General features: G+C 45.6%; 3 protein-coding genes across 17 annotated transcripts in view; 1 reads left to right on the forward strand and 2 right to left on the reverse strand.

Moving 5' to 3' along the window:
* Window positions 1–12,947, reverse strand: part of TTLL5 (tubulin tyrosine ligase like 5) — a 238,117-nt gene extending 225,170 nt beyond the window's left edge. For 6 of the 13 annotated variants that reach the window (XM_084791598.1, XM_084791595.1, XM_084791594.1 and 3 more), the window contains exons 1-3: window positions 12,798–12,946; window positions 11,333–11,504; window positions 5,831–5,937 (exon numbers count right to left, since the gene is read on the reverse strand). In XM_084791598.1, coding sequence (XP_084647724.1) covers window positions 5,831–5,937; window positions 11,333–11,406 — 181 coding nt within the window. In that variant the 5' untranslated portion in view covers window positions 11,407–11,504; window positions 12,798–12,946. The other 7 variants (XM_084791597.1, XM_084791586.1, XM_084791585.1 and 4 more) reach the window with 3 other exon arrangements.
* A 136-nt stretch (window positions 12,948–13,083) lies between these two features.
* ERG28 (ergosterol biosynthesis 28 homolog) lies at window positions 13,084–21,470 on the forward strand. 2 transcript variants are annotated; one of them, XM_084791602.1, is made up of 5 exons: window positions 13,084–13,416; window positions 15,914–16,070; window positions 18,533–18,623; window positions 20,508–20,626; window positions 20,717–21,470. In XM_084791602.1, the coding sequence occupies exons 2-5, from the start codon at window positions 15,938–15,940 to the stop codon at window positions 20,791–20,793; spliced, it is 420 nt and encodes a 139-aa protein (XP_084647728.1). In that variant the 5' UTR covers window positions 13,084–13,416; window positions 15,914–15,937; the 3' UTR covers window positions 20,794–21,470. The 2 variants fall into 2 exon arrangements, with proteins under 2 accessions (XP_084647728.1, XP_084647727.1); XM_084791601.1 differs by having other exon boundaries at window positions 13,222–13,416; window positions 15,910–16,070.
* Window positions 21,471–23,625: 2,155 nt separating this feature from the next.
* FLVCR2 (FLVCR choline and putative heme transporter 2) overlaps window positions 23,626–27,513 on the reverse strand; it is a 63,465-nt gene continuing 59,577 nt past the window's right edge. For both annotated transcript variants that reach the window (XM_084791600.1, XM_084791599.1), the window contains one exon: window positions 23,626–25,429. In XM_084791600.1, the coding sequence (XP_084647726.1) occupies window positions 25,361–25,429 (69 nt within the window). In that variant the 3' untranslated portion in view covers window positions 23,626–25,360. The remainder of the gene's footprint in view (window positions 25,430–27,513) is intronic.

The following is a 27,513-nucleotide window of genomic DNA, read 5'->3' on the forward strand; positions in this document are numbered from 1 at the left end:
ATTCAAATTCTGAGTAGGTAAATTCCCATTTGCTTCAGGTCTTAGACCGCTGCTCTGTGATTCACAGGTCTGCCCACAGGCCTAAGGCTTCACCTCTAGAATAAGGATAATTAATTACTGTGCATTAATAATTACTCATTACTATTTAATTAATAATTAATATAACAATTAGCACTTGTTTCAAGCTAAGGAGGTTTGTCATCTTGTGATCTCACAGTTTTCATTTCCTACTTAGGCTGTCCCATTCAATCCAAGCTGGCACGGATTTGCTAGTAAAACATTCTAACGAATCCTGCAGGTCCCTTATACACAGCCTCACTCAGTCAAGGGAACCTTCCACAGAGCCTTCCTCAATAGCCTCATGTCTGGCCGCCCCAATTCCTTGGCCTGTAGTCAGTCATCCTTTCCCATCCCGAGCCCCCAGCAGCAGGCCTGGTCCTTCCCATCACCTAAATCCCATGGAGAACCTCCTTCCCCTTTGACATCACAGTCACGGGCTATAGGAATGAAGAGATGGCCCCCTCTGGGAGAATATTTGCCTGCCCACTACAAACAGAAATGTCTCAATAACAGAAAACCCAGATAATAAATGGAGACAGCACTAGGGCTGCAGTTCTCAGTTGGTAGAGTGCTGGCAAGCAGGAGGCCCTGGGTTCGATCCCCAGCACTGCAGAAACAGGAGCGATGGTGCATACTCTCAATCCCAGCATTTGGGAGACAGAGCCATGAGGATCACAATTTCAAAGTCATCCTCAGCTACATATCAAGTTCAAGGTCAGTCTGAGCTAACCTTGCCGCAAAAAAAAAAAAAATCAATTTTGTGGGACTGAGAAAATGGCTCAGTGAGTAAGGCCTACTGTGCAAACATAATCTGAGTCCAGATACCCAGCACTCACATAAAAGCTGGGCCTGGTTTGCCATTCCTAATCCACAACTGGGAGAGAAGGACGAGTGCAGGCCAGAGGTCAGTGAGCAGCCAGCAGACAAATGATCAGCTTAAGGTCTCCCATGGCAGAGGGTGATAGAGAAAGACACCTAAGATATTCCTCTCCAAAGACAGACAGACAGACAGACAGACAGACAGACACACACACACACACACACACACACACACAGACACACACGCAATGATAACTGTACACAGAGAAATGGAAAAATAGCAGTTTACAAAAACCATTAAGAAAAAAGTGACTCACACTTCCCCCTGGCGGGGAAAAGGACACATTCAGTCCTGATGCAACTCCATGTGCTGCGGTGGGGGGGGGGGCAGGGGGGCCTCCCCTTCTCTGAGGAGTAGGGGGAGGAGGGATAGGAGAAACAGGGAGAGAGGGTGGGACTAAGAGGAGAGGAAGGAGGGGCTATGACCAAGATGCAAAGTGAATATTTAATAAAAAATAAATAAAATAAAAGAGTAAGTGATTCAGACAAGAATCAGTAAGTACCAACAGGTAAGAGACTACTGAGAGACAGGACGCTCATGCATCTCAAAGTACCACTCCAGAAGGTTTATATGAAAAGAGGAGATACCCTTCATGTTGAAGAAATCCAATGAATATTATCTTAACCAAAAGACCAAACTCACAGACTAGTAACACAATATAATGCCATGCGCAAGAACACAGCTTTACCAAGCAAATTCCTATATGTTCAGAAAAAGCTGGATCTAAGCATGTGGAACTGAGGGGAAAAAGAATCAAACTTAAGAATATCCAGGGGCAAGATGGCTCAGAGGCTTAGGGTACCTGTTGCCAAGAATCCCCTGGCCCCACATGGTAGAAGGGAAGATGTGACTTCCGTCAAGTCGCCCTTTGATCTCTACATGCACATTATGGCATGCATGTGTGTGTGTGCGCACACGCACGCGCGCATACACACACACACACACACACACACACACACACACACACACACGTGCACACACACTCTAAATTAACAAAAATTAAATCTTTAAAATGCGAAAAGAATATATGTAAAACAATGAAATTTTGAAAGATCAATGTCATGAAGGACAAAAATAAAGGCACTCAGGAAACAGCTGCAGGTTAAAACAGACAGAAGAAATAATAACAATAAAGTGTCATCTTTGGTCAAGTCCTGAATAGAACAGAAAAAACCAAAAAGGTACGAAGGACAAACTGCAGCACTGGGGAGGTGTGCACAGGGCTGAAGTCAGAGGAAACATGCCCCAGTACCGTTTGCTCTGTTTTACAGTGGAGTCCCAGCTCTCAGGAGTGACCTGCTGAGCCAGCAATCAGGGCAGGAGGATTCCAGCTACTTCTCAATCAGCACAGAGAGGGCAGAAAGCTAAGAGACTACAAACCCATTGGCTGCACTACTCTTTCATCTTGACTAAAGATATTTATGAAAACTTTAGGAAAGTGAGAGAAAACTTATGTCTTTTAGTTATCACAACTGTTATCACTAACATCTCCACTTTTGCACGTGCAAAGCCAAAGCAAGCCTGTCAGGTGAAAGCAAATACAATCGGAGGGGGTTATATGGAAAGAAGAGCCACACTCCTAGAGTATTTCACAAATAAAGCATAGAAACAATAATAAGCCAAATTATTAAAAGTGGATTCAAGAAACAGTCAACAGATAGAGTGATGAAGACAGACTACAGGACCAGCAGGACGCAGCTAATGCCCCAGATAACGCCTCAGAGGGCTTTAACTACTTACGATCAGAGGGCTTTACCTACTTAAGACTGCATGACCTACTATTTTAGAGAAGGAAAAAATATTACAGATCAATTGTGCTCAATAATTCAGAAATCCAAGTCTGGCAGTGGTGATGCACACCTGTAGTCCCAGCACGCAGGAAACAGAGGCAGGGGGATCTCTGAGTTCAAGGCCAGCCTGGTCTACAGAGCAAGTTCCAGGATAAAAAAGTAATAATTAAGGAAACAAGGCATACATTAGCAAAAGTCATTAAAACTGTCACTTACATAAAAAGTGAAAAAAATAAAACCTCAAAGAACTTAGGGGCATAAAGAACAAATTTTACCGTATAGAATTTGAGACAAATGTAATAGCCTTTTCCTTTTCTGTTTTCCCAGATGGGTCTTGCTGTGACATCCAGACTGTCCGTCCTCCTGCCCTGGCCTCCATCATGCTAGTTACAGATATAAACCGCCAGTGCCTTCATCTATGCACATGTGTAATGAAAACACTAGCAGACTGAACAGTGGGATGACTGGTTGATGAATATTATTTTCTACTAAATGGAAGTTACTCCAAGAAAAAGAAGAAAGTCTGTTTATTGCCATTGAATACATAGATTTTTTTTTTCAATAGGACAAGCAGACCAAAAGAAGCATATTTTTAGGGAATTATTAGTTGTTCACTTTTGTTGTTTTTAACCCACATTAGTCAATTTGGGTCAAATCATATTTAAGGGATTGTCTCAACAGCCTTCAGTCATTAAGGCTTCAGGGAAAATGAATAAATCCCTTCCCTTTCAAAGGTTGCCTAGCAACCTGCTGAGGAGATTAGAGCACAGGAACCCTTGGGAAGAGAGAAACAGTCAAACTCCAAAAGTAAGTCTACGGGTCTCTCTGAATCACTTGTTACCAGGTCACTTTAAAATGGAGCAGCTCCTATTCGGCAAATGGGAGAAGCCGCCTAAGTTCTGACTGCCTGCCATGTGCCAGACACTGCACACTCTCCTTTGATCCTTACAGAGGCGGTCCCCACGTAACCAACAGTGAACCAGGCAGAGACCTGAAGCGATCTGCCCGAGGCGCACTACTCCATGCCAAAGTGACGGTAACGACGAAGAACACAAGAACAGATCCTCTGTCCCAGCACCTGACAGCACTGACCCACAGAAGCATCATAAGCTTTGGAAATAGCTATAGCCTAACTTGGGACTAGAGCTCCATCTATCCACACCCCACAGGCCAGTACTGCAGAGATGGCAAGTTAACCCGGAACAACCAAAACCGTCCCAAAGAACAAATTGAAAGTATTCAGTTCCTCATTTCAAGACTTCATACAGGCTGAGTATGGCTCCAAATGCCTGCAATTCCAGCACTGGAGAGGTAGGCACAGGGCTGGGAGAGCTCAGCAATTAAGACAACTTGCTTTAAAAAAAAAAAAGCTGGGTGCACACCTTTAATTCCAGCACTTGAGGCAGAGGCCCGCAGATCGCTGTGAGTTCAAGGCTAGCCTGATCTACAAAGCAAGCCTGGACAATGAAGGCTACACAGAGAAACCCTGTCTAGAAAAACAAACAAACAAACAAAAAGACCACCTGCTGATCCACAGAGCACGCAGAACCAGTTCCCAGCACACAGATAGCCTGAGTCAGTTCCGGAAAATTTATCACTCTCTTCTGACTTCTAGGGGCATTGCATACACATTGAATGCATACACACATGCAGGCAAAACACTTACACATAACAAAATGAATAAATCTTTCAAAAAAAATTTAAGGGGTAGGCAGGGAGATCCAAGTTCAAGGTCAGCCTTGGCTACACAGCAATGACAAGGCCACCCAGAACTATATGAGGTGCTAACACATAAAAGAATGATGGCAGGACTCTAGCTAATGCGTTAAAACACCAACTCAACACAGACACAAGATTATTCAGCTCTAAATATAAACACACAGAAAAACTCAACTTGGGTTAGGCAATGTCTTTTCAAACTCAATTATTAAAGATATAAAAAACAAAAAATAAGTACCCAGGCATGGTGGCTCACGCCTTTAATCCTAGCACTCGGGAGGCAGAGACAGGTGGATCTCTGTGAGGTCAAAGGCAGCCTGGTCTACAAAGCGAGTCTGGGACAGTCATGGCTGTTACACAGGGAAACCCTCTCTCAAAATAACCTTTAAAAAAAGTAAGTCAGATGCCATCAATACTACAAAGTTGCTGCTGAGGAAAAAATAATGCAGAGAAAGCAAGGCCTACAAAAATAACTAATATAATAAGGGAAATGCAAATCACATCTGATGAAGATCCACCTTCTCACAACTCAATGACAGCAAAGCTCAACTTGTAAAATTAGGGCAAAGGCTTGAACAGACAATTCTTCAAAGGAGCACAGGTAAGGATGTCCAGTGTTGTTAGGCATTGAGGAATTGAAAATTAGCTCTCAGCTGATGAATGGATGCATAAAATACGCCATACCAATTCAAGGGATGATTATCCAGCAAAGACATGCGGGACAACATGAATGGACCGTGGAAACTGCTACGCAAAAGCGGACAGACACAAAGGCTACGTGTGGCATGATTCCACTAGTCGTTGTCAGCACCCCTAACACGGCAACGCTGTAACACATCCTCATGTTGTGGTGATCCCAACCATAAAATCAGATTCACTGCTACTTCATAACTGGAATTCTGTTACTGTTATGAATCGTAATAAGTATTTTTTTAGCTAGAGATTTGTCAAATGGGTCACACCCCACAGGTTAAGAACCACTGATTGACATGAGGTATGTAAAATGGAAAAATCCACAGAAACCGGAATATTAGTGGTCATAAGGCGCTGGTAGTACAGAGAAAGAGGGAGCAGCTGCCTGAGTGAGGACAATGTCCTCAAACTAGACATTGGAGATAAATGAACCAAACACAATTAATTGTATACTCTAAAAATGGTCAAAATGTTAAGTTCTGGTACATGTAAATATCTACAATCTGAAAAACAAACACATACACAAAAGTTTTAGAAACTCAGGAAACAATTTAAGAAACTATGAATAATATTTCGAGTAACAACCCAATGCATATGGTCTCATGAACAAGGCCCCTCTGTCTCTGTGTCATAAAAGTGGTCAGGGTCACGGCCAGATCTTCCTTCTATAGGAGAGGGGTGCACTTACCTCCAATTACTCGAATATTGTTGTCCTTTGTCAAAATAGCCTCTGCGTGAAAAACTAAAACTGGAATTCTCCTGCAGCCTCCAGTCCACATGATACATGGGTGATCCCTACAGGCAAAACACAATGCCTCATTAATTCACAGCTCAAACTCTGCATGAACGGCTGAAGCAGATGACTATGGTTTGTCCCTACCTCGTACTTGGAATATGCAAAACTGTCCATTACTTCACTTCATCCTCTTGCCCACACTACCAGCAAGAGGCAAAAGTGTCTCAGTTACTTGCCTAAGGCCATACAACAGTGCAAGACCGAGAACCAAGGACTGCTTACTCCAGGGCTTGCTAAGTAATCAGCGCTTCACTAAGGTTCTGTACAGTGAACACTGAGAATGTAAGCTATCCATTCCTTAAATGGAGTAAGATCCACTTTGAAAGACTCTCTGAAAAAACTCACATGATCACAAAAGCCAGACCACCGACTTCAGAGGCAGGATGCATTCTCCCAATCCAAACTTACAAGAGCCACACCTGGCCAGGACACCAGTTTCAGTAACTGGGCAGCCTTGGGACTCGCCTTGAGCTGCCAAAGCTTTACAGTGAAGAAGGCAAATGTGTCTAGTTCGCCCTCTGTTACCTACTACAATGAATGTGGATGCTTGCTATCCTTGATGTTAGGAGTGGACAAGAGTGTCCAGTTAAGTCAGCTGTCCATTGCTGTCATAAACACAACTGAAGAAAGGTTTTCTTTCAGTTTACAGGTCCTGTTACCAGTCCATCGCTGAGGGAAGCCAAGGCAGGAACCTGGAGGCAGGAACTGAAGGCTAGCCATGAAGGAGGCTGTTTACTGGCTTACTCCTCCTGGTTTGCTCAGCCTGTTTTCTCACACACCCCAGGACCATCTCTGGCTGGACCCTTCTACATCAATCATTAATCAAGAAAATGTCCTCACACACTTGCCTACAGGCCAACCTGATGGAGGCATTCTCAACTGAAATTTCCTCTTCCTAGATGACCTTAGCTTGTATCAGGCTGACAAAACAAAACAAAACAAAAACCTAACCAACACAGTATCCATTTATAAGAAATGGCATTTACGATACATTTTTGCAAGGTGGAGCATGTGCATATGTGTGTGTTGTTTGCTTGCTTTTTTATCTTAAACACTTGTAAAATGTAGGCATGAGCACAGAGGATCCCTCCTCTCTCCAGATAGGTTCTCCACCACACTTCCTTCTGTGTCCACAGACACAGGAAAAATAGGCAGAGTCTGGAAAGTAGCCAAAGGTCCTTGTCACTCTGGCACTAGTTACAGACTGGCACCACTGTGCCTTCACATTTACAAACAATAGATTACACTACAGTTAAGAATGCCTGACAAGACTTAGCACCACAATAAACAGATCCACAGCTGCGAAGAGCCGAGGCCCTGGCTGTGGAAGGCAAATCCCTGATAAGGAACTCTTTCCACTCATAGCCAGGGAAAAGAAGAAATAAATCACTAAGGTAATTATTAGGAAAGTAGCCTGAAAAGCTCTTTAAGTAGATGTTAAACTGTCATTAAAAGCCTTGTTCCATGACAGAGGTTGATTTCAATAAAAAAAATAACATTTTCTCTTAAAGGGAAACAAACACCAGCAACACTTGCAGGTGGTACTAAAGGGAAAAAATTCAAAAGATTAGGAAACTAAACTTGGCAGTTTAAAACTTCATTAATAGTTAAGCTGACATACATTAAGAATTTTTGCTTTGTTTGGTATCAAAGAACAAAATATTTGAAGATTTATCTATTTTCAGCGTATGTGTTTGAATGCTTGCCGCATATATGTATGTGTACATATACACGTGTGAATGTGTATGCCTGGTGTCTTTGGAAGGCAGGAGGTGGCACCCGACCACCAAGAACTGGAGTTGTAACTGGGTGCTGGGAACTGAACCCTTAATCTCAGAGGCATCTTTCCACCCACAACAAAGCATGTGAAAGACTCCTCTGAAGTAGACAACTGTTCAGCTGACCCAACGTCCTGTGCGGCAGCACGCACAACTAAAGACAGCCTCCTGCTGCTGTGTCTTCTCCACACTAGCTCCCTATTCTTCCCCCTGCCACTCTAGAAGCCCCTGCGGTGATTACTGCCGGCCTTTTAACCTGACATGATGCCACTTTGCAGAATAGCAATTAAGATTACTAATTTTTTTCAATGACTAAGTAAGTTTTCACAGCTACATCTACATTTTAGTTTGGCATGCTCATGCAAGATACATAGTAGTTTATGTGTTTCTTATCTGAAATAATGCTATATAAAACAAGGACAATGTCACAGTTAGCTTCAGTTGTCACACAGCATTCCCGCAAGGCGTTCCTAAGCCTGAAGTCTGGGACCACAGGATTAATGCTTTAATAAAGCCTGGGGAATCTGATCAGATCTGACAGAGGCCAGTGGCCATGCAACAACTATCATCCGCAGATGCTGCTAGAAGCCCTTCTAACTCCTAAAACTTCTAAGATGTAAGCCTACTACCCTCTATATGAAAAAAAAAATTACGCTTCTGTACTGGTTTGTTTGTTTTCATTTTTGTTTTTTGCCAACTTGACACAAACCTAGACATAGGTAGGAAGAATAATTCCATCAGATTGGAGGAAGCAAGCCTGTGGGACATTTTCTTAACTCATAATTGATGTCTGAGGGCCCGGCTACTATAGGCACTGCCATCCCCAGGCAAGTGGTCCTAGGTCGTAGAAGAAAGCATGCTGAACAGACTAGGAGGGGGCGAGCCAGTAAGCAGTGTTTCTCCGTGGCTTCTGCCTCAGTCCCGGCCTCCAGGTCCCGCCTTCAGCTCCTGCCCTGACTTCCCTTCAGGATGGACTGTGAATATATAAGATGAAACGAACCCTTCCTCTTCATGTTGTTTTTGGTCACGGTGTTTCATTACAACATCAGAAGCCCTAAGTCAGCTTCCCAGAATACAAAGCAAGTATCTGATAGACCAGTCCATTAGCTGACAAACAAGAGTAACTGGGAAAAGTCAATAGTAGGAGTCTGCAGAAAATCCACTTTCCATAAAATATACTAGATATTTAGTGTTTCTCAATCATGAATATAAATAACAGTCAGAGTTGTACTCACCGCCTAAGGACACTAATGAGAAATTGTTTAAAGAAAAAAAAGAGTAAATAATTTTGTTTAGCATTACATTTTTTTTGTAAAATGAATAAAAGACAGAACACTGAAAGTAAAATGGCACACGAACAGAGTAACCAGAGGCAATTATCCATTCAATTATCTGAAAGACAGCGACCCAAATACACTGTCAAATCATTGTTTGCTATAAACTAATAATGATGGTAAGCTTTTCCTCGAAACTTAATTAATGCTTCAACTATTTTTCAACTAATATTCATACAATCTTCTACCTTACAAAGTCTACCATGAACACAGTAAGAACTTCACACGTGTTGTAGTATTTGAGCCTAATCACATCCTTTCAAAATACCCTGATGTAGAGCATGTAAAGGATGCAACCGGGGAAACCAGCCTGAAGTAAGAATGAGGTCAAGACAAGTCATCTTGACATTGGCAGAAGTAAGGATGGCTCCCTCCCCGTTCTGGGCCTGCATGTCCAGAGGCTCGATTACCGGGGTTCAGGTTTCCTCAGAAGGACATGTCCAGCTAATACCTGGAATTCCTCTTTATGCAAATGAAGCATTCACAGCACTTCAGCCCCAGCCAATAATATACACTCACCCAGAAAACCCCTACCCAATTCCCCAAGGATTATATAGCCCTTTACACCCCCAATATAGAGAGCTGTATCCCTGGAATTGCTGTGTCACCGAAAGGGCTGTATCAGAGAAGGCTCCCCCTCCACACCACCTGACCAAGAGCCTACTAACCCACCTGCCCACCCACCGAAGTTCCATGCCTCCCAGCCAGCATCTGTACGCACTTGGATGCCCCAAAGGAAAGAAGCGACTCCCTGGGAGTTATTCAGGTTATAGAGTACATATTCTGAAGGACTAAGAAACACACCTCAAGCGAGAAGTGGTGACTCACTCATGCCTATGAACCCAAACACTCAGGAAGCTAAGCAGGAGGCCTGCTACGCATTTGAGGCCAGCCTGGTTATCCAGTGAGTTCCAGGCCACCCTGACTTCCAGATCTTACTTATGTATTTATTCATTTATAAATGCATATGGACACATATGTGTGCATATATATTTATATATATAAATTTTAAAAAAAGAAGCCATGAATTTGGAGAAGAGTGGAAGGAGAGGAAAAAAATGTAAATACAGAATTCATATATGAAAACTTAGCAAAGTGGAAATAACATCCTTAAATTAAAATTTTTCAATCTCCACATTATATGTGCTGTTCGACCATCTCTAAGAGCTGCACTTGGCACTGTCAATCATTTTCGTTATGAGGATCCGGCAATCAAGAAACTCTGACTTAACCTAAAAGAACTCAAGAAAGCCACTGTGTTTCCGTGCACAGAGTGCAGGCTGCAGAACTAACTATGCTCACTAGACCTGACCTTCGTAGGACCACCACTCTGCCGCTGTAAATGCTTTTGAGAAAATTCCTATAGCCAAGGTCAGAGCTCAGGAACTGAACTTTTCATCAATCTCCAAAACTTTCAAAATCATTTCAAGTTATTAGAAACAAGAGTTCACCTGACATGAGGCTGACAAGATGGTTCAGTGGATACAGGGGCATGTCACCGAACTGGACCCCAGTCCAAGTCCCAAAACCCACAAGGTAAAAGGACACAAAAGACTCCAGCAAGTTGTCCTCTGACCTCCACATCTGCACTGCAGCATGTGTGCCCGCCCCCTAATACACACAAACACTAAAATAAATAAATGTAAAAAATAGAACTCCTTTTAAGTTCACCTGATGGGGCCAGGAAGATAGTGCAACAGTTAAAAGTACTTATCTATAAGCCTGATGACCCAAGTTCAGTATCCGACACACACACACACACACACACACACACACACACACACACACACAAAAACAGATGCAAGGACTACAGAGACAGGTCAACAGTTAAGAGAGGTTCCTGCTCTTGCAAAGGACTCAGGTTCATTTCCCAGCACTCTGTCAAGCAGCCACAACCTTCTGTAAGCCCAGCCCTCTGGCCTCCTCAAGAACCTGCACATAAACTCAAGCCGGCACGTGTAAATTTTTTAAAATCTATAAATACGTACATATATTTATATGTACAGATGTAGTGGGGACAGGGCAAGAGGAATGAGAGGCCCTACCTCAAAAAAAAAGTAGAAATAAATAACCAAATCGCCCAAGCTCCTACCTTCACTTTATACCATCTAAAGCTCACATTCACTCACAAGCCTGGACACATTTCTGTCAGCTGAAGGGAAGTGAATAATGATTGTGACTTCAATCATAGACGGGATCTAGAGCCAGACAGTATCAAAGGAGGGAAGCCAGATACAAGAACAGAAACTACTTCTCTGCCCTGAAGGCTTGCGATCACTTACTCTTGGTTTACCAGGTCCTCATCCTCTGAGGATGATGCTGTTTCCTCCAGGTCCCGGGCCATCACAACTGGCATTTCCTTTAGGGTATGTCATGCAGTCAACAGACAGAGGCCTCAGAGACCTTTCTTACTTGCAGTTTCACTAGATCAGATAATTTGGCTGGCACAGACTCCTGTAAGAAAGTCAAGGGATTTCAAATACAACGCAGCTGCACACGTTAGGATTTTCCACATAATCTTTAATAGGAATGAAAAGGAATATATTCCTAAGTATTATCCAACCTCTAGAAGCTTACCTTCTGTCACAGTGTACCTCGTATGCCACACAAAAAATGTCAAGAGTCTGGTTGGTTGGTTAGTTTTGTCTTTTGTTTTTCAAGACAAGCTTTCTCTGTACAGTCCTGGCTGTCCTGGAACTAGCTCTAGAGTTCTGGACCACAGGCTAGTCTCAAACTCAGAGATCCTTCTGCCTCTGCCTCCTGGTTGCTGGGATTAAAGGCCTGTGACACCACGCCAGCTTAAGAATTTTTTCAAACATATTGTCTCTGTTGTCTCTAAAAAGCTGTTGCTAAACTTGAGTTCTTCACTCGTCTTATACAGTAAAGGTAGAATGCAAAAATAAAAAATAAAAAATAAAAAAGTTGATGTAGATGCCTGATTGCCTAAATTTAGCTAATTCTTTGCTAGACAAATTTGACCAGGATCAAAATAAAATTCAAGGTTCAAAACATTTGTGAACATTTATACATACGCTACAACAAGCACACAGACAAGATTCTATGTTTCTAGGAAAACCAATTCAACTAAACTAATAATAAATAAGTAAATATTTATAATTATAAATAAAATAAAAGGGTAGTGAAAATATTTCCTCTCACCAGGTATGACATAGTAGCTGGGCACTTGTTCAAATGTTTGCTTGTCTATGCATTTACATATACAGTACGACTCTAAAACGAAGCCAACTACAGCAAGGAGCTACACCAGCTAACCCGGACCCCCACACATCTTGAGCAGAAACGAGTGTAATACCTAAGAACTTCAATGATCCTTTTCGGGTGGTTCCTAAAGCAATTTCTCGATCTTTCCCAAAAACGTCTGCGAGTCTTTTTAAGTTAAACTAAAACTTGCAAGCAGAAAGGAAACCTTCAAGCAGGAAGGGATGCCCACCTTTCCTTGGCTCCCTTGAAGAGCGGAACGAGACGCGGTGCTCTGAAGACCAGAGACTCTATGCCAAAGCAAGTCCTAGCCCCACCAAGGATCTGCCGCTAGCTCCACCCCAGCTCACCCCAACCCTAGGGAATTCCGCAGGTGCTCCGCAGGCAAGGACGCGGCGACTCTGCCGCAGCGCTTCTGCCCAGCACGCCCGGAAACCAACAGCTGCTCCGGGGCTCGGAGGATAGCGCGGCGGCGCCCGCCCAGCCCTGGAGCGCACCTCGCCGGAGCGCGCCGGGGCAGGCGTTTACCTGTCTCATCTTCTAATGGCTCGGGTCGGACAGGCGGGGACCACGCTCTGCTTCACCTCCCTCCTCCTTCCCCCTGCCGGAATCTACGCAGCCGCCGAAGGTTGCTTCCCCCGTTACTACAACAACCAACAAGCAACCGCCCGTTCGGAGCCACTGCGCAGGCGCCCGCCAGAGGCGCGAACAACGCTCGGCTGCGGGCGCAGATGGATGGCGTCACCACGGTGCGCCGAGGCGCCGGCGCAGAGCCAGGCGATTGCCAGAAGGGTTTCTTGGCTCCATTTTCTCTCCGCGTTTCCCACACCTCTAAAAGGGTAACTCCGAGCCAGAGTTCCGCCACGCTCGACTGGAGGGTTTACCGCGTGAGCGGCGCAGCCGGGAGAGGCTTAGGCGGCGGCAACCGGTGATTGGCAGCAAAGGAGTTCACTCCCTATCGCCTGCTCGAACTGAACCAGTTTAGCCAATCAGAACGAGGACTGACAGGAACGATCCAATCCCGGAGCTGGGCTGAGGTTTGGGGCGGGGACAAGTGGCCCAGGTGGACTTGGGACAGGAGCTGTCCTAGGGGAGCTGGTTTGCGGATGCTGCTGGTACTCTGGCTGCAGTAGTTCTGGGTCGCCAGGTAGGAGATTTTGGATTGGGTTGTAGTTATTGGTGTGGCATCCGAGTGAGACTATCTAAAGAATTTAGGGAAGTGGGAGTTGCCTAGAAAGCTACCTTTGGGTGGGGGGTGGAGGTGAATCTAGAAACGATGTCCATAGGGATGCTAGGAAAATGGAGAGAGTCTGGTAAATTATGGGGACGGATGAGTGAACCAGCAGCCATTGTGAACCCAGCTCTGTGCAAGTACCTTTCACTTTTCCTCATGAATTCTCGGGTAATTCTTGACATAGATGTTTATGTCCCCATTTTACAGATGAGAAAACCGAGGTTATGGAGACTCAGTGACTTGGCCTGAACCCTCAGAGCCGAGTGGTGGAGTTAAGATAGGAATCCCTCTTTATTAATTGCTAATTAGCATCGCATGCAGGCTGAACTGGGCCAGGACCAATGTTGTAAACCCCCTCCAACCATTTCAAAGCTCCAGGGAAATAGGTTTGAGGTAGAGCAATACAGAAATGCTCTGATGCGCCTTCATCAGGTCTCTGCTGTGATTTCTAAGATCTGTGAAGTGAATGGCCTGAGTTCTGTATTCTACTAAGAAAAAGTGTGTGTGTGTGTGTGTGTGTGTGTGTGTGTGTGTGTGTGTACACACATGTGTGTACGTGCGCTCGCACGTCTTTTTGTTTGTTTGTTTGTTTGTTTGTTTGTTTTTAACTAACCCAAGCTGAGTCTGGTGTTGAGAACACAAAAATAAAGAGAAGCGGATCTTGGCCTGTGAAGATCAGCACACCCCGTCATCTCTAGACTCGGACAGTGCCTGTTTGTGACCTGTTTGCCCTGGATTCCCCCTTCCTTTCCTGGAGCCCTTTTTAGTTGGTTTTTCCTCGCTTCATTTTAATATCTACCTGTACTGAAACGTATTACCACAGTGAGAAAGGAGGCCTGATAGTTCCCTACAACTTTCAGGCCAAAGAAGTTAGCCCGACAACAGATCAATGAAGGACCAAAAGGAGGAGGAGGCTGATAAGTTACCTTTGTGGGATCCATTTAGATCTTTTGGAAATTGATACTCCGCGAGGCTTAATCTACCAGCAGAAGACAAAGGTGTTTCTGCTGTTTTTAGCTTCCTCAAAAAACTGGGAACTTTGCTGCACATGGTGGCACACACCTTTAATCCCAGCGCTCAGGAGGCAGAGGCAGATGGATCTCTGTGATTTCAAGGCCAGCATGGTCTATGTAGAGGTCCCAGACCAGTCAGGATTACATAGTAAAACCCTGTCTCTAAATAAGTAAATACTTTTTCTTAAGATAGGAACTTCAGGACTGGAGAGTTGGCTCAGTGGTTAAGAGCACCTCCTGCTCTTCCAAAGGACCCGGGTTCAATTCCCAGCATCCACATGGCAGCTCACAACTGGTTGTAACTCCAAGATCTGACACCCTCACACCAATGCACATAAGTTAAAATTAAATTTAAAAAAAAAAAAAGGAACTTTAGCAAAATATTCTGTGAGGTAGTATTGCAACAGAGTCCAGCAGACCATGGCTGTCTGTCAAATATTAGCTATGTGACCTAAGCAAATCACTCAGCTCTTTGTTCTGACCCTCATCTGTGAAACAGAAATGGTACTTGTGCCCACTTAGTCAATAAAACACAACAGTAGATGCTTGGGGCAAGTATACATATAGGGCACAAGTAGCACTTAACTATAACTAGTGTAACTTTTCTTGCAACCCAACACCAGGCTATGACTGGGGTCTTTTTGTTTGTTTGTTTGTTTTAAGTGCTTTAGATTGTCTTATATATGAAATATGATGTAGCGGGGAACCGAGCAGAGGAAAATGAAGAATAGCAGTCAGGCAATAATGCCACAGCTCCCACTCAGAGCTGCTAGACGTCCAGAGCATGTGTCATATACCCAGGTGTCTGAGCAGATTTAGAATCGCCCTTGAGCCACTTGGCTTGCACAGGAATGGCATGAAGAGAGGAAGGCCTAGCACTGATTCCAGACAGTTCTCGCTTACAGCAGTACTGTGCTTTGGGGGATTACTTGAACAAATGTAAGTGCAGTGCCACTTGCTGCAAGGTGCACTGGTCGGTCACCCTTGTTCGAGTGACTGAGCATTGGCAGGGACACAAGCTTGACCCAGAAATCCATCTTATTACTTCATAGGAGTACTTGTACACCCCTATTTCTTCTGTCCCCCTTCTTGCCATTTCTTTCCTGCTAGAATTGATATTTCACCCATTGTATTAAACAAAAAACAAAAAAAGCCTCTGTCACAAAGATCAGCATACCTCTGTTTAGGGTAAATATTCCTATGCATCTGGTGAAATAGAAGTGATGTGGCGAGAAAACAGGTTGGGCCCAAAGAACTTGAAAAAGAATTTGTAGCGTGATCTGCCAGCATGGCACAGGGCAGCTCTCATGAGTGGGACACAGATTAACCGCAGAGGTGAAAGAGTTTGGCAGTGGTGTGGAAGTCACTTCATCATAGCTTCTATGTTCCCAAGACAGAGCGCCCTGTCTTTGAGGGGAGTCATGAGCCGCTTCCTGAATGTGCTACGGAGCTGGTTGGTTATGGTATCCGTCATAGCCATGGGGAACACGCTCCAGAGCTTCCGGGACCACACCTTTCTCTATGAAAAGCTCTACACTGGCAAGCCAAACCTTGGTAAGAAGTCAAGAGAACCGGTTGGGCATCATAGCACATGGCTGTAATTCTAGCACACAGGAGGAGGATAGGGCAAGAAGGTTGAGAGCGTTTAAAGCCAGACTGGGCAACTTGGTGAGATCCTATGTCAAAAAAATTAATTAGAAAAATGAAAAGAGAAGACTGTAAAGAAATATTTTCTGTGTAGTACTGGCCTAGCTGCTAATCCCCCAACCGGGCCATATAGCTGACCAACCCGCTCCTTAGAGTCAAAGCTCGCATGTTTATTTCCCTCCTGATTATTAAGCCTGGAATCCAGTTCCAGAAATAACCAGGAGATTCTGATGGCCTAATCTAGTCTTGGTAGCCCACTTGAGCAGCAGTTCTCAGCCTGTGAGTAGTGACCCTTTGGGGTTTGGGGTCAAACAATCCTTTCACAGGGAGCATATATCAGATACCCTGCATATCAGATATCTACATTATAACTCATAACTAGCAAAATTACAGTAATGAAGTAGCAGCAAAATAACTGTATGGTGAGGCTGGGCTGTAATCCCAGCAGTCGGGAGGCAGAGGCAAGCGGAATGCTGTGAGGCCAGCCTGGTCTACAGAGTGCCTCCAGGGCAGCCAAGGCTACACAGAGAAACCCTGTCTCAAAAAAAAAAAAAAAAGCAAATTAACTGTATGATTGGGGGTCACCACAACACGAGGGACACTGCTTTAGCGTAATGACTGTGTGGGAAGCACTTGACACCCCCTCCCCCACAGTGTCTCTGCATACTCTCCATTCAGAAGCACGTGCAAAAGGACAAAGCAAGAGACTAGGATGGCATATGGCTTCTGGGATGCTACTAGGAAGCCATAAAGAAGCCTTTTGCTGCTATATCTCGGTGCCCTCATTAGAAATATGGACTAGGGACCACGTAACAGGTAGACAGTCGGTCATCCAAGAGCTTTCCAGACCGAAGTGTAGTCCCTGAGTGGATAGCTCAGATCTCTCCAAGTAAAGCCTCCCGCTCAGGGTGGCCTTTCCCGACCACTCACAAAGCTCCCCAGTGCGTATCTGAACTCTGCAGCTGCCGCTTCACTCTGTTGGCGTGGGGCACTCGGAGCTGCGGCACTGACTGACAGCAGCCGACAGCTCTGTTGTCACATTTATAGCTGACCCAGATCCAGGCTCTGTCCTACTCATTCCTCCGCAGCATCTAGGTAGAAAGGAAACTAAGTAGGCTGAGGCTTATTTTGAACAAAGTTCAAATATAATGGGAATTGAGAACCTGGGAAAGTGAGCAGGAAGGTTATATTTTGATTTTTTTTTTTTTTTTTTTTTACTCTCAGTTTCTGCTCACAGGTGGCCATGGAACCTGTGCAGGTGCACAGAGCAGGGCTCTGGATAGCCTAAACATGTAAAGTTTCACTTGATCCTGGCCTGGGCTTCTGTGTCTCACACTGGAGGAATTTCTTCAGCCTTTCATTAGCAACGCCATCAACTTGGTTTCTAAAGAATGTATCCCCAAATAGCTGATACAACGAATGTTTTCTCATCACCACCTACAAGGTGCTCAGTGTGACTGTACTAGAGCTGTCTGCGTTTCCAAAGGCTAAAGAATTTTTAAAGACCAAGTGAACATTAATAAGCCTTTCAGATGTCATCTTGTCCGGTGCTGGGAATCAAACCCGGGACATCCCATCTCACATGCTAGGCAGGTGCTTAACAACCGAACTGTTTATAGAATTTTTTTTTTTAAACTCTGTAAGAGACTGATGAGCAAAAGAACTAGCTGTGCTTTCACCGTTTGAACATTTCGAATCCCCAAGTGCTTCTAGAACATACTGATGTCGGGACAGTGGTGCCTGCAGTTGGAAGGGAACCCTCCTGAGATTGGTTGGAACCTAAAAGATGCCTAGCAGAACCAAGAGACTGTAGACTGCCAGGAGAGGCCAGTCACCAGCAGCGTGTGTGTGTGTGTGTGTGTGTGTGTGTGTGTGTGTGTAACCAGGGTCTGGTCAGGTGTCCCTCAAGAGATACAGAAAGCACTCAGAGTCACAAGCCACTGTTACAGTGAAGTATGACTCGAATTTTCAAGACAAGGTATTTACTACAACAGCATCACAGTGAAGCCACCAAGAACAGAGGCCCCCAGCAAATCTCAGAGAAATAGTGCCTGTTTCCACAAGAAGTCATCGGTGCTGCTGCCTGGCCCCTCCTGGCAGTCTACAGCCTTGGCTGTGCTAGGCATCTTGTAGGTCTGGAACTGCAGCACTCCCTTTCAACTGTAGGCATCTGAAGAGCGTTGAGCAGCACTCAGAATTCTTTCCATTCCATTCCCCAGGGGCCCACTCGGGGAGGTCAGGCTCAGCTACCTTGTGTGAATCGCCAGGGAAGCTGACTAGCTGAGGGCAAGGCTTCCCTGGCCCTCCCCTCCTCACCGCTCTCTCGCTTTTCTTTTTTCTTTTCTTTTCTTTTCTTTTTTACTACACAGTGAATGGCCTCCAAGCCCGGACCTTTGGGATCTGGACGCTGCTCTCCTCAGTGATTCGCTGCCTCTGTGCCATTGACATCCACAACAGAACGTATGTCGGGGAAAGGCGGCCTTTGGCTTCCTCTTGTTGGCAATCAGGCTCCACCCATGTGCACTACCCTGCTGTTGGGACCTGTTAAATCACTGCATTAGCATAAAGCATAGGGAATGAAAGTCTGGCTGGAGCATTGCTTCCAGGCCTGAAATACGTACAGGCCTAACTGGCCGTAGCAAATGGCATCGCTGTTGTCCAGCGGTTTGCATCATACCCCTTGATTAGAACACACTTTTCTTCTCCTAAAGAACTAGAGTGCTGTGCTCATTTTATCTTTGGGGATGTGTTTGGTTTCTTTTCACAGTGCTGGGGAATCAAATGAAGGGCTTGGAGCATAGTCGGCAAAGGCTATAGCCCTGAGCTTCATTCCTAGCTCTGTACATACCTTTTCCACATTCCTCCTCAATTAGAAAGGACCAGAAATCCATGAAAAGAGACACTCACCAGTAAACTGAAAGAGGCCCGTGAAGAGGTCAGTCAGTAAGGGATCTTCGCGTGCTGCCTCTCCAAAATGTGAGACAAGAAGGAACAGGTGCAGACCATTCTAGCCTCCTATCTAGATGCCATACCCACTTCTGGCCACTAGAGGGGGCTCAAGCTTTCTTCCTTAGAGTAACCATCATTGTTTGGTAGAAGCAGTCAATGCTCGGGTCACTGGGTGAAGCTGTCAAAAGGCCAACCTCACACGGAAAACTTCGTATCTTGTCTCTCCCCTCAGCATCTGGGGAAGAGAGGAAGCAACAGTATTCATGGCTCCTCTCTGGTTTTGCCAGGAGCTTTCACCTACATGACCTTGTCTCAGTCTCTTAGCAACCCCTGCGAGGAGAGGGGAGTGATTTTCATTACTGATATTGCAGTCTAAATATTTAAAAAAATCCAATTAATTTAAGTAGAGGAAGACTGACTCAAGTGGGATTTGAAGCAAGACTATTAGCCCTTTGATCTTTCCATCTTTATTTTTAATTTTTTTTTAACTTGAAACTGGATTACATGTCCTAGATTGGACACATATTTTTAGAAGCAGTATGGTTTAGTGGAAACTGCCTGGGGTTAAGAATGAAAACAAGAAAAACACATTCTGATCTCAGTTGTGTTGGTAACTGGGTTTATTACCTACTATCTCTGTACCTTGGTCTCCATCTATAAAATGATAGTAAGAGAGCTGTTCTACCTGTCAGGGTGACTGAAAAGACTGGAGGATTGGATAATCATTTCTGAAGACCTTTTACTACCGTGAAGAATTGCTGATGGGTCTAAGGGATGTGCTCTCTCTGCTGTGCATGGGGTGAACAGAGGAAATTCATACTCACCTTCACCTCTTCTCTCCGTTCAGTTTTCCCTCTTCTGACCAGGAGCAATTCCGAATGCTGACTTGGTGTTTCCAGTCCGTTCCAGCATAGGACTTTGATCCATGGACCTCTGCCATGCATCCTGAGTTTATTCCCTCCCTAACTGGAAACTCAAAGCACCACGCACATACACACACAGACACAGACACACACACACACACACACACACACACACACACACACACACACACACCAACATATACCATCATGATTAAAAACCAAATTTAAGATACTAGTTCTTTTGGAAAGGGAAGGGAGGAGAAGGCAGTCAGGGGAGGCTATGGGCACACAGATGCTTTCACCTGGGTAATTTTTATTTTATTTTATTTTTATTGTATTGTAATATAGAAGTGTCCAGCAGGGGATCTAGCTCAGAGGCAAATGCTCTCCTGGCAATCCCAAGGCTGAGTTTGATCCCCAGAACCAGGAAAAAAGGAATCTGAATCCGAAGTGTCCAAATGTTAAAACTGATGGGGCTGAGTCCTGGTCACATGAAGTAACTTCGGTATCCATTTCTGTCTGTTCCCTGCAGGCTCTATCATATCACCCTGTGGACATTCCTCCTCGCCCTGGGACACTTCCTCTCAGAGGTGTTTGTATTTGGAACAGCAGCTGTTGGCGTTGGCGTTCTCGCACCCCTGATGGTAGCAAGTAAGCTCCTGGCCACCCTAGACCCCCTGCAGGGGTTGGGCTGGTAAGGTGCTGTTATGGTCCACCACTAATGTTTTCTGTGTGTTTAAGGTTTCTCGATCCTGGGCATGCTAGTTGGGCTCCGGTACCTAGAAACAGAACCAGTATCCAGACAGAAGAGAAACTGAGGCCAGCCTTGCCACCTGCAAAACGTCACCGTCTTCCCGCCTTTGCCATCTTCCTTCTTTAGTCTCTGCCCTTACTTGGATCATTTCTTTTTGGCTGTATCCTTAGCTCCTTCATCTAGGTTCAGCATCTTAAGCTTTTGGGGGGTTTTGTTTTTGTTTTTGTTTTTTTAACGTTCTTAAATTTTTATAGCTATTCATACAGAAAAATCATGTAACACGTATGTATAATTTAGAGTCACTTAAAAGGTATTCTGTTCCTCCATTAAAGTCAGCAAGCCCTGAGTAGCCTCCTGGCGTGTCCCCGCCTAGCTGCAGCCCCCTCCAGGCTCCCTTTTCCAGCCTTTTGCTTTTTCCCTTTTGTCTCCATCCCTTGGTTTGACTTGCGTGGCAGACACATGAGAACTGTGAGACTCAAGCTGCTGCCTGCCCAGAGCAGCTGCAGCCAAGGGCTGCTCCAAGGGGTCGTCCACACACGCTGGGCTCCTTTCTGCTGCTGCACCCTCTGACTCTGAACCAGCCAAGGGACAGGCAGTTCTGAGAAGGGCTGTTCCCTGTGTGCAGGCCCAGGCTCCTCTGTTATCTACAGGCGGGTGAAGATCGGAAGAGTCTGGGCTGTTTTTAGACCTTTTGGTCAGTTGTATTTGTGTAATGCGTTTTATAATAAATAGTAAAACTCACTATTCTAATCAGTCTTTGTCCTTTGACCTTTCCTAAGAACCTGTTTTATCCTCCGTGATCCCCAACACAGGAACATCGTGGCTTTCTGCATGTTTACACCCACTGTAGTCAGAAGGACAGCTCAAGACCAGGCAAGCTTGGCTGCCTCCAGCTCCTCGTTGGCGTTCCCTTACTTGTGTTCTGTTTTTGTTTTGGTTTGCGTTTGTTTGTTTGTTTTTTCCTTTTCTTTTTCTTTTTTTTTTTGTTTTTGGTTTTTTGTTTTGTTTTGGTTCAGTTTGTTTTGGTTTGTTTTTCGAGACAGGGTTTCTCTGTGTAGCCTTGGCTGTCCTGGACTTGCTTTGTAGACCAGGCTGGCCTCGAACTCACAGCAATCCATCTGCCTCTGCCTCCCGAATGCTGGGATTAAAGGCGTGCGCCAGCACCACCCGGCTCTTACTTGTGTTCTTGATGCCAAATCTCTTCTTCCTTCTTCATCTTCAGGATTCCACATCGACAGCTCAAAAGTTATGGCCATTTCCCGTTTCCTTCCTGAAGAAGCAGATTCTTGAGAACAGATAGAGAAAGTAGAAGGAAGCTGCCTAGGACAAACAGCCACAGGAGCTGTAAAGAGGCAAGGTGAAGCCGGGCATGGTGGCACACCCCTTTCACCACCCAGCACTTGGGAGGCAGAGGCAGGCGATCTCTGAGTTCAAGGCCAGCCTGAGCAAGCTGCACAGAGAAACCTTGTCTTGGAAAACAAACGAAGAAGAAGAAGAGGAAAAAGCAAAGCCAGTGCCTCCATATAAACTTTGACAGAATTCTCTAAGAATGCTCGGTGTTTGAGTCCAGAGGTGGAGGGGGAAAGATGCTAGATAGGTCACAACAGACCAGAAAGACCTCTCTGAGGATGCCTCAGCTGAGGCTCACATGTCCCGGAAGTAGGTGTCTTGAGGCATTGAAGGCAGAAAGAGCAGCAGCTACTCAGGGGCTGAGCATTGTGAAGTTACAGAAGGGTGAAGGCTGTCGCTGCGAAAGGTGGAAGGCCGGGGGCGGAGGAAGTGTCTGATGTTCTAGTTAAATACATAGAAAGGTTTCCATCAGTGCTTTGGAGGAAAGTTTGTCTTAAATGACTTTAAACAGTAAAGGTGCTGTGGCTGTTGTAGCTAAAAAAAAAAAAAAAAAATGTAGGCTTCCTGAGTTTGGAGGTGTTTTGGTTGGGTCTCCCAACTCCCATTCATTTCAGATCTTTGAGCTTTACGTGGTCCTGGCTTCTGATCGAGGCTGGCTTCATTTGGGGTGCCAAAAGAGAATGCAGGTCCAGACCTCAGAGCCCTGTGACACTGAATTACCCTCACCCAATCACTGTTTGAAGAAGGCATTTGGGGGGGGGAAGCAGCAATCTTAGGAAGTTAACGTTTGCATGTGGCCCCCTCTAGAGACACCTGAGAAGAGAGAGAGAGGGAGTGAACGTGTAAGATGCTGCGGGTCCCCTAGGCATGCTTCATACACATGCATTGGCCTGCGAGCCCAGGAGGTATGAGGTGCAGGCATGCACTGAGCAGGTACTGTGACTACCAGGCTCCGTCCCTCTCCTATGCCTAGTCGAACCATGGTCTCTCCGCTAAGAGTTGCTAAGAGAGTCATGGGCATGGGTCACATCTCATGGCAAGAAACATGCAAAACAAGTGACAGCTGTGGACCTGGAAACAGATGTAAGTTGAACAGAGTGAGGAAGAACAGTAGGGAATACAATGTGAAAGAAAGTCACCAGACTGCCGATGCTAGAATGAATCTGGGCACACTGGCCAGAACGGGCTGGTGTGGGGCTGGGGTGATCAAACAAAACACTTCAGCGCCCTTTGAAGCAGAGCCAAGGGCAACAGTAGGCCTTCCCTTAGGGAGGAGCACATTCCAGCGTGCACACAGGAGAGGGAAAAGTCAGGGTCACAGGTTGGCCACTGAGTTTTGTCTTCTGTGTGGGCGGTCAGGAACCTTTAAAGTCTCTTAAAATCCAACAGGATGTTACACCCTGTCAACAATGGACACAGATGCTATGCAGGCCCCAGTCTCTGCCCTCACCTCACCCCCACCATCACTCTGACAGTCGCAGAAAAATGGGGTAGCCTGGTGGGCACTACCCAAAGCTCCCACTACCTCACTAAATGACAAAGCAGACCACTTTGAAAATCTTTATTGCCTTAAGATACCTGTTATTACAAACAGGATATACAAATTATGGGTTTTTTTTTTTCAAATAAAGAAATGGATTGAGTAATGTCCATTTTGAACAGTTGAAGAAATAATACCTTTCTCTTGACAGAAAGTAAGGTGTCTCTCCCATCCCTAACACCCCCTCCACCACACTGCTGCTTGCCTCCCACCCATTGCTCAGCTCTACCCACACACAAACAAAAATCTTCATCCATGTACAGAAGAGGATCCCCTCTGGCTTGGCACCCCAGCACTGCAAGCAATCTGGCTACTCTGGTATGCTAAGGCCAGACAACACAAATGGTCATGACCAGAGCTGCTCAAGGCACAGGAGAAATTAGTTACCAGTTTCCCTTTGGGGAGACACTCTGAAAACCCAAGAGTATATCCAGCAGACTCGGTAGGGAAGGAAGTCAACTAGGATTGGTTTAAAGGTAGCCCTTTAAAATCTAAAATATCACTGGGTACAGTGGTATATGCCCGTAATCCCAACACTCGGGAGGCAGAGGCAGGTTGGATCTCTGTGAGTTCGAGGCCAGCCTGATGTACAAAGTGAGTTCAGGACAATCAAGGCTACACCAAGAAACCCTGTCTCACAAAACAACAAACAAATAAAAAGATAAAATTTAAAATATCTGACAAAGATTTCTTGCTAGCAGGGTCAGGTAGAGGGTTTGTTTGTGCAGATACTGGCCCTAACATAATGGGATCGTGTTTAACTGAAATAGGCCTGCTGCCTATTTTAAGAGACCCCCCCTCTGCCTCTTTCCTCAGAGATAGATACCCTTGTGTGTCCCAGTAACGTGAGACTACCTTTCAATAAAGGTTAGAGGCAGGATCCCCCTACGCCGGCATTTCCCAGTGCAATGTCCAGGAAGACATGCTGAGTGGCCTGGGACACAGGAGTCCCTGGGCGAGCACCACTTTTGTTAGGAAAGCACCTTCCATTCCAATTCAGTTCTCCACACACACCCACAGTGCCCCCTCCCCCCACCCATCCCCCACCCCTGGCAGCACTGTCCCCACCTAGCCAGTGAACCCCCTCCAGTCAGTTTCTCCTTCAGGGCCACAGAAAGGTTTTGCCTGGTTTATTGGTGTTTAGTCTCCTTGGCTCTCAGGAAAGGAGGTCTGAAGAGAAATGGCAGGGTTAGGCCAGAAGGGCTAAGGCCAAGTGTCCTGACAGCTGCCTTGGTGGGATGATGGAGGCTGTACCACGGTGCTTCCTCACGACCCTCAGGCAGAGCAGCTTGCCCATTCCCAGGAAGGACTGGGCTTTGTGTGGGTGAGTCTTAAGACATTAGAAAAGGTTAGTATCCTGAATAAGCTTTCTTAGGGTAATTCTGCGAGCATTCACCAGGAGGGAAGAACGGGATAAAGAGAAGATAAGGACCAAGCAAAGATGGACTCCAACGCCCTCCGCCAGCCTCTCCCCCAATGCTAGCCAGAGACCTAAGAGGTAAAAGGGACCGGAATCCAGTCTGCATCTGGAGAGAAGTGAGGTTTTCCCCCCCGAGGAAACCATCCAGGTTCTCAGGGAGGGTCCAGTAGGCAATAGGCACTTCCAGGCAAGTCACGCCTTCCAGCAGCTTCCTCTCAAGGCTTCTCCGTGAAAATCCAGGTGCTGGCAGTGACAGGTAAGTGGAACCCGGAGAGGAGTATCTGTGCTCCTGAGTCTCTGCCACCTCTTTCTCTCTCTCTCTTAGAGATGAGCCTCCGACACGATGGTGGGTACCCTGATGGTGGTGATCTCCTCTTCCTCCTCAACTTTCTAAAAAGCAAAGCAAACAGGCAGCCCAGTGACTACATCCTACAGATGCCCACCCTGAAGCACCTACCTGTCCATGACTGGCCAGTGCAAGTACAAGGGCAAGAGGCTACTCAGTGTCCTCATGGAGCAAATAAAAGGCACAAGGTAACAACCAAGCAGCTCAGACTGAGCATGTCCCCCCCCCCATTCCACCCCCACCCCCAGTCACCACTCATCAGAGGGCGCAAAGCCAGCCTCCTGTTCCAACAGCCTCAACTAAGCTGCCCCACGTTCCAGATTAGCATCTCCCTCAGAATCTCCAGCTAGCCCACTGGGAGGTGACACACCCACACACATACAGGATGAGGTTTATAAAAACGTCCATGGGATAGATGCTGTCAAGCAAAAAATTTTTTTAAGTCACCAACAGAGAAACCCCCCATCAAGCAATTTTTAAGACACCCTGCTTAACTGTATATCTGAACTCAATGGCTATACAGTTATATCAGTTCAGAGAAAAATCACTGCAAAGCTTTTGCAGGGAACCAGTTGAGACTTGGCTTCTTTGGGGAAAGATGGCATGGAGTTCATTTATAGGAAGTCTCCTGGCTCACACTTGTTAAATGGGTTTGGGATTAAGTATAGCCTGGAAATTCTCCTGAGGGGTCCCTGCTACATACTGCTATCTTGGGCATTTAACTTCTACTAACTGGCAAGAGAGCTTTAAGCACAGACATTACTACAAAGCCAGTGCTGCTCAACGCCCAGAGGAGGGTGTGCAGGGCCAAGCCAAGGGCCAACGCCAGCTAGACAAACAGTGCTCTTGTCCCTAGGAATGCCTGGGTCCCATCCATGCCACGGGCCCCAGCTGTAGTAACACAGCCTTCTCTCATTCTCAGCCTCGCAGGCCTTTTGGCACCAGATCTGCCTCAGCCATTAGTACCCTTCATTCAGACAACTTGCAGCTGACTCGCTCACTCTCTGCATTAGACACGCACATGGTACACATGCCTGCCTCCTCCGAAGCCACCGCCTCAAAAGCCACCATCAGAAATAGCTTAGGAGTAGGGAGGCACATCCACTGCCTAGGTGCTGAAAGAAAAGTGGAAACCCAAGGTTTCATAGTCAAGGTCAAGTCATTTGCCATCACCTTAAGGCTCTCTCGTTACCGAAGGGGGCATCTCACTGCTGTGCACAACAAGCAGACGCAGCCACACCTGGTACAAGGCCTGCCCTCACAGGCTCTAACAGTGCGTTTGTCTCCAACTCCCTGAGTTCCATTGACTGCCATGGAGTGTGTAATGACGAGGGCACTAACCACTGTGGCTTCCTTTCTATCACCCTAGCATGACTCTGACCTCCCCTTAATTCCAGCTACCTGCAGATGCTAGTGAGGGCCCAGCTACAAGGATACAGAATGGGGCTAAAACATAGGTGAGCCCCATTACAGGAACCTAAGGTACCTCTTCCTATTCAATGCTACTTCTAATATTCTACCCTTAAGGAGGCTGAGCCAACAACTCCGTTTGATTGACAGACTGAGTAAATGTATGTACGAGGATCTGGCTCCAGTGAGATCGAAGCTTTGCAAGCAAAAAAATAAATAAGATGGAAATATGCATCTGTAGATGTGAGGTGTAAAGTGTAATTGATTACTAAGTTTATCTTTAAACAAAACTGTGTCTGTGCGTGTAAGTGTGTGTGTGTGTATGTGTGTGTGTGTGTGTGTGTGTGTGTGTGTGTGTGTGTGCTTATGAGAGTATGTTCACATGAGTGCAGGGCCTGAAAAGGGCATCACATCCCCTGGAGCTGGAGTTACTGGACTTGGTGAGCTGCCTGATAGGGATGCTGGGAATTGAACTCAGGCCCTCAGTGTGAACAATACGTACTCTTAACTGTGGAGCAATCTCTTCAGCCCCTATCTTTATTAAGCAAACATACAGAGCAGAAAATGAGATATATTCATTTCCATAAGTTATCGTACTGGTTAATGGACTGGTGATATAATATGATCAGCTATTTATAGTATTAGTATATAATACATATTAATGTGTAATATATGAATATATTTTATTTATAGTTCTTGTTTGCCTTTATCTTCCAAC

Source organism: Acomys minous (assembly GCF_964271855.1).
Source record: "Acomys minous genome assembly, chromosome: 8".
Classification (NCBI taxonomy): domain Eukaryota; kingdom Metazoa; phylum Chordata; class Mammalia; order Rodentia; family Muridae; genus Acomys; species Acomys minous.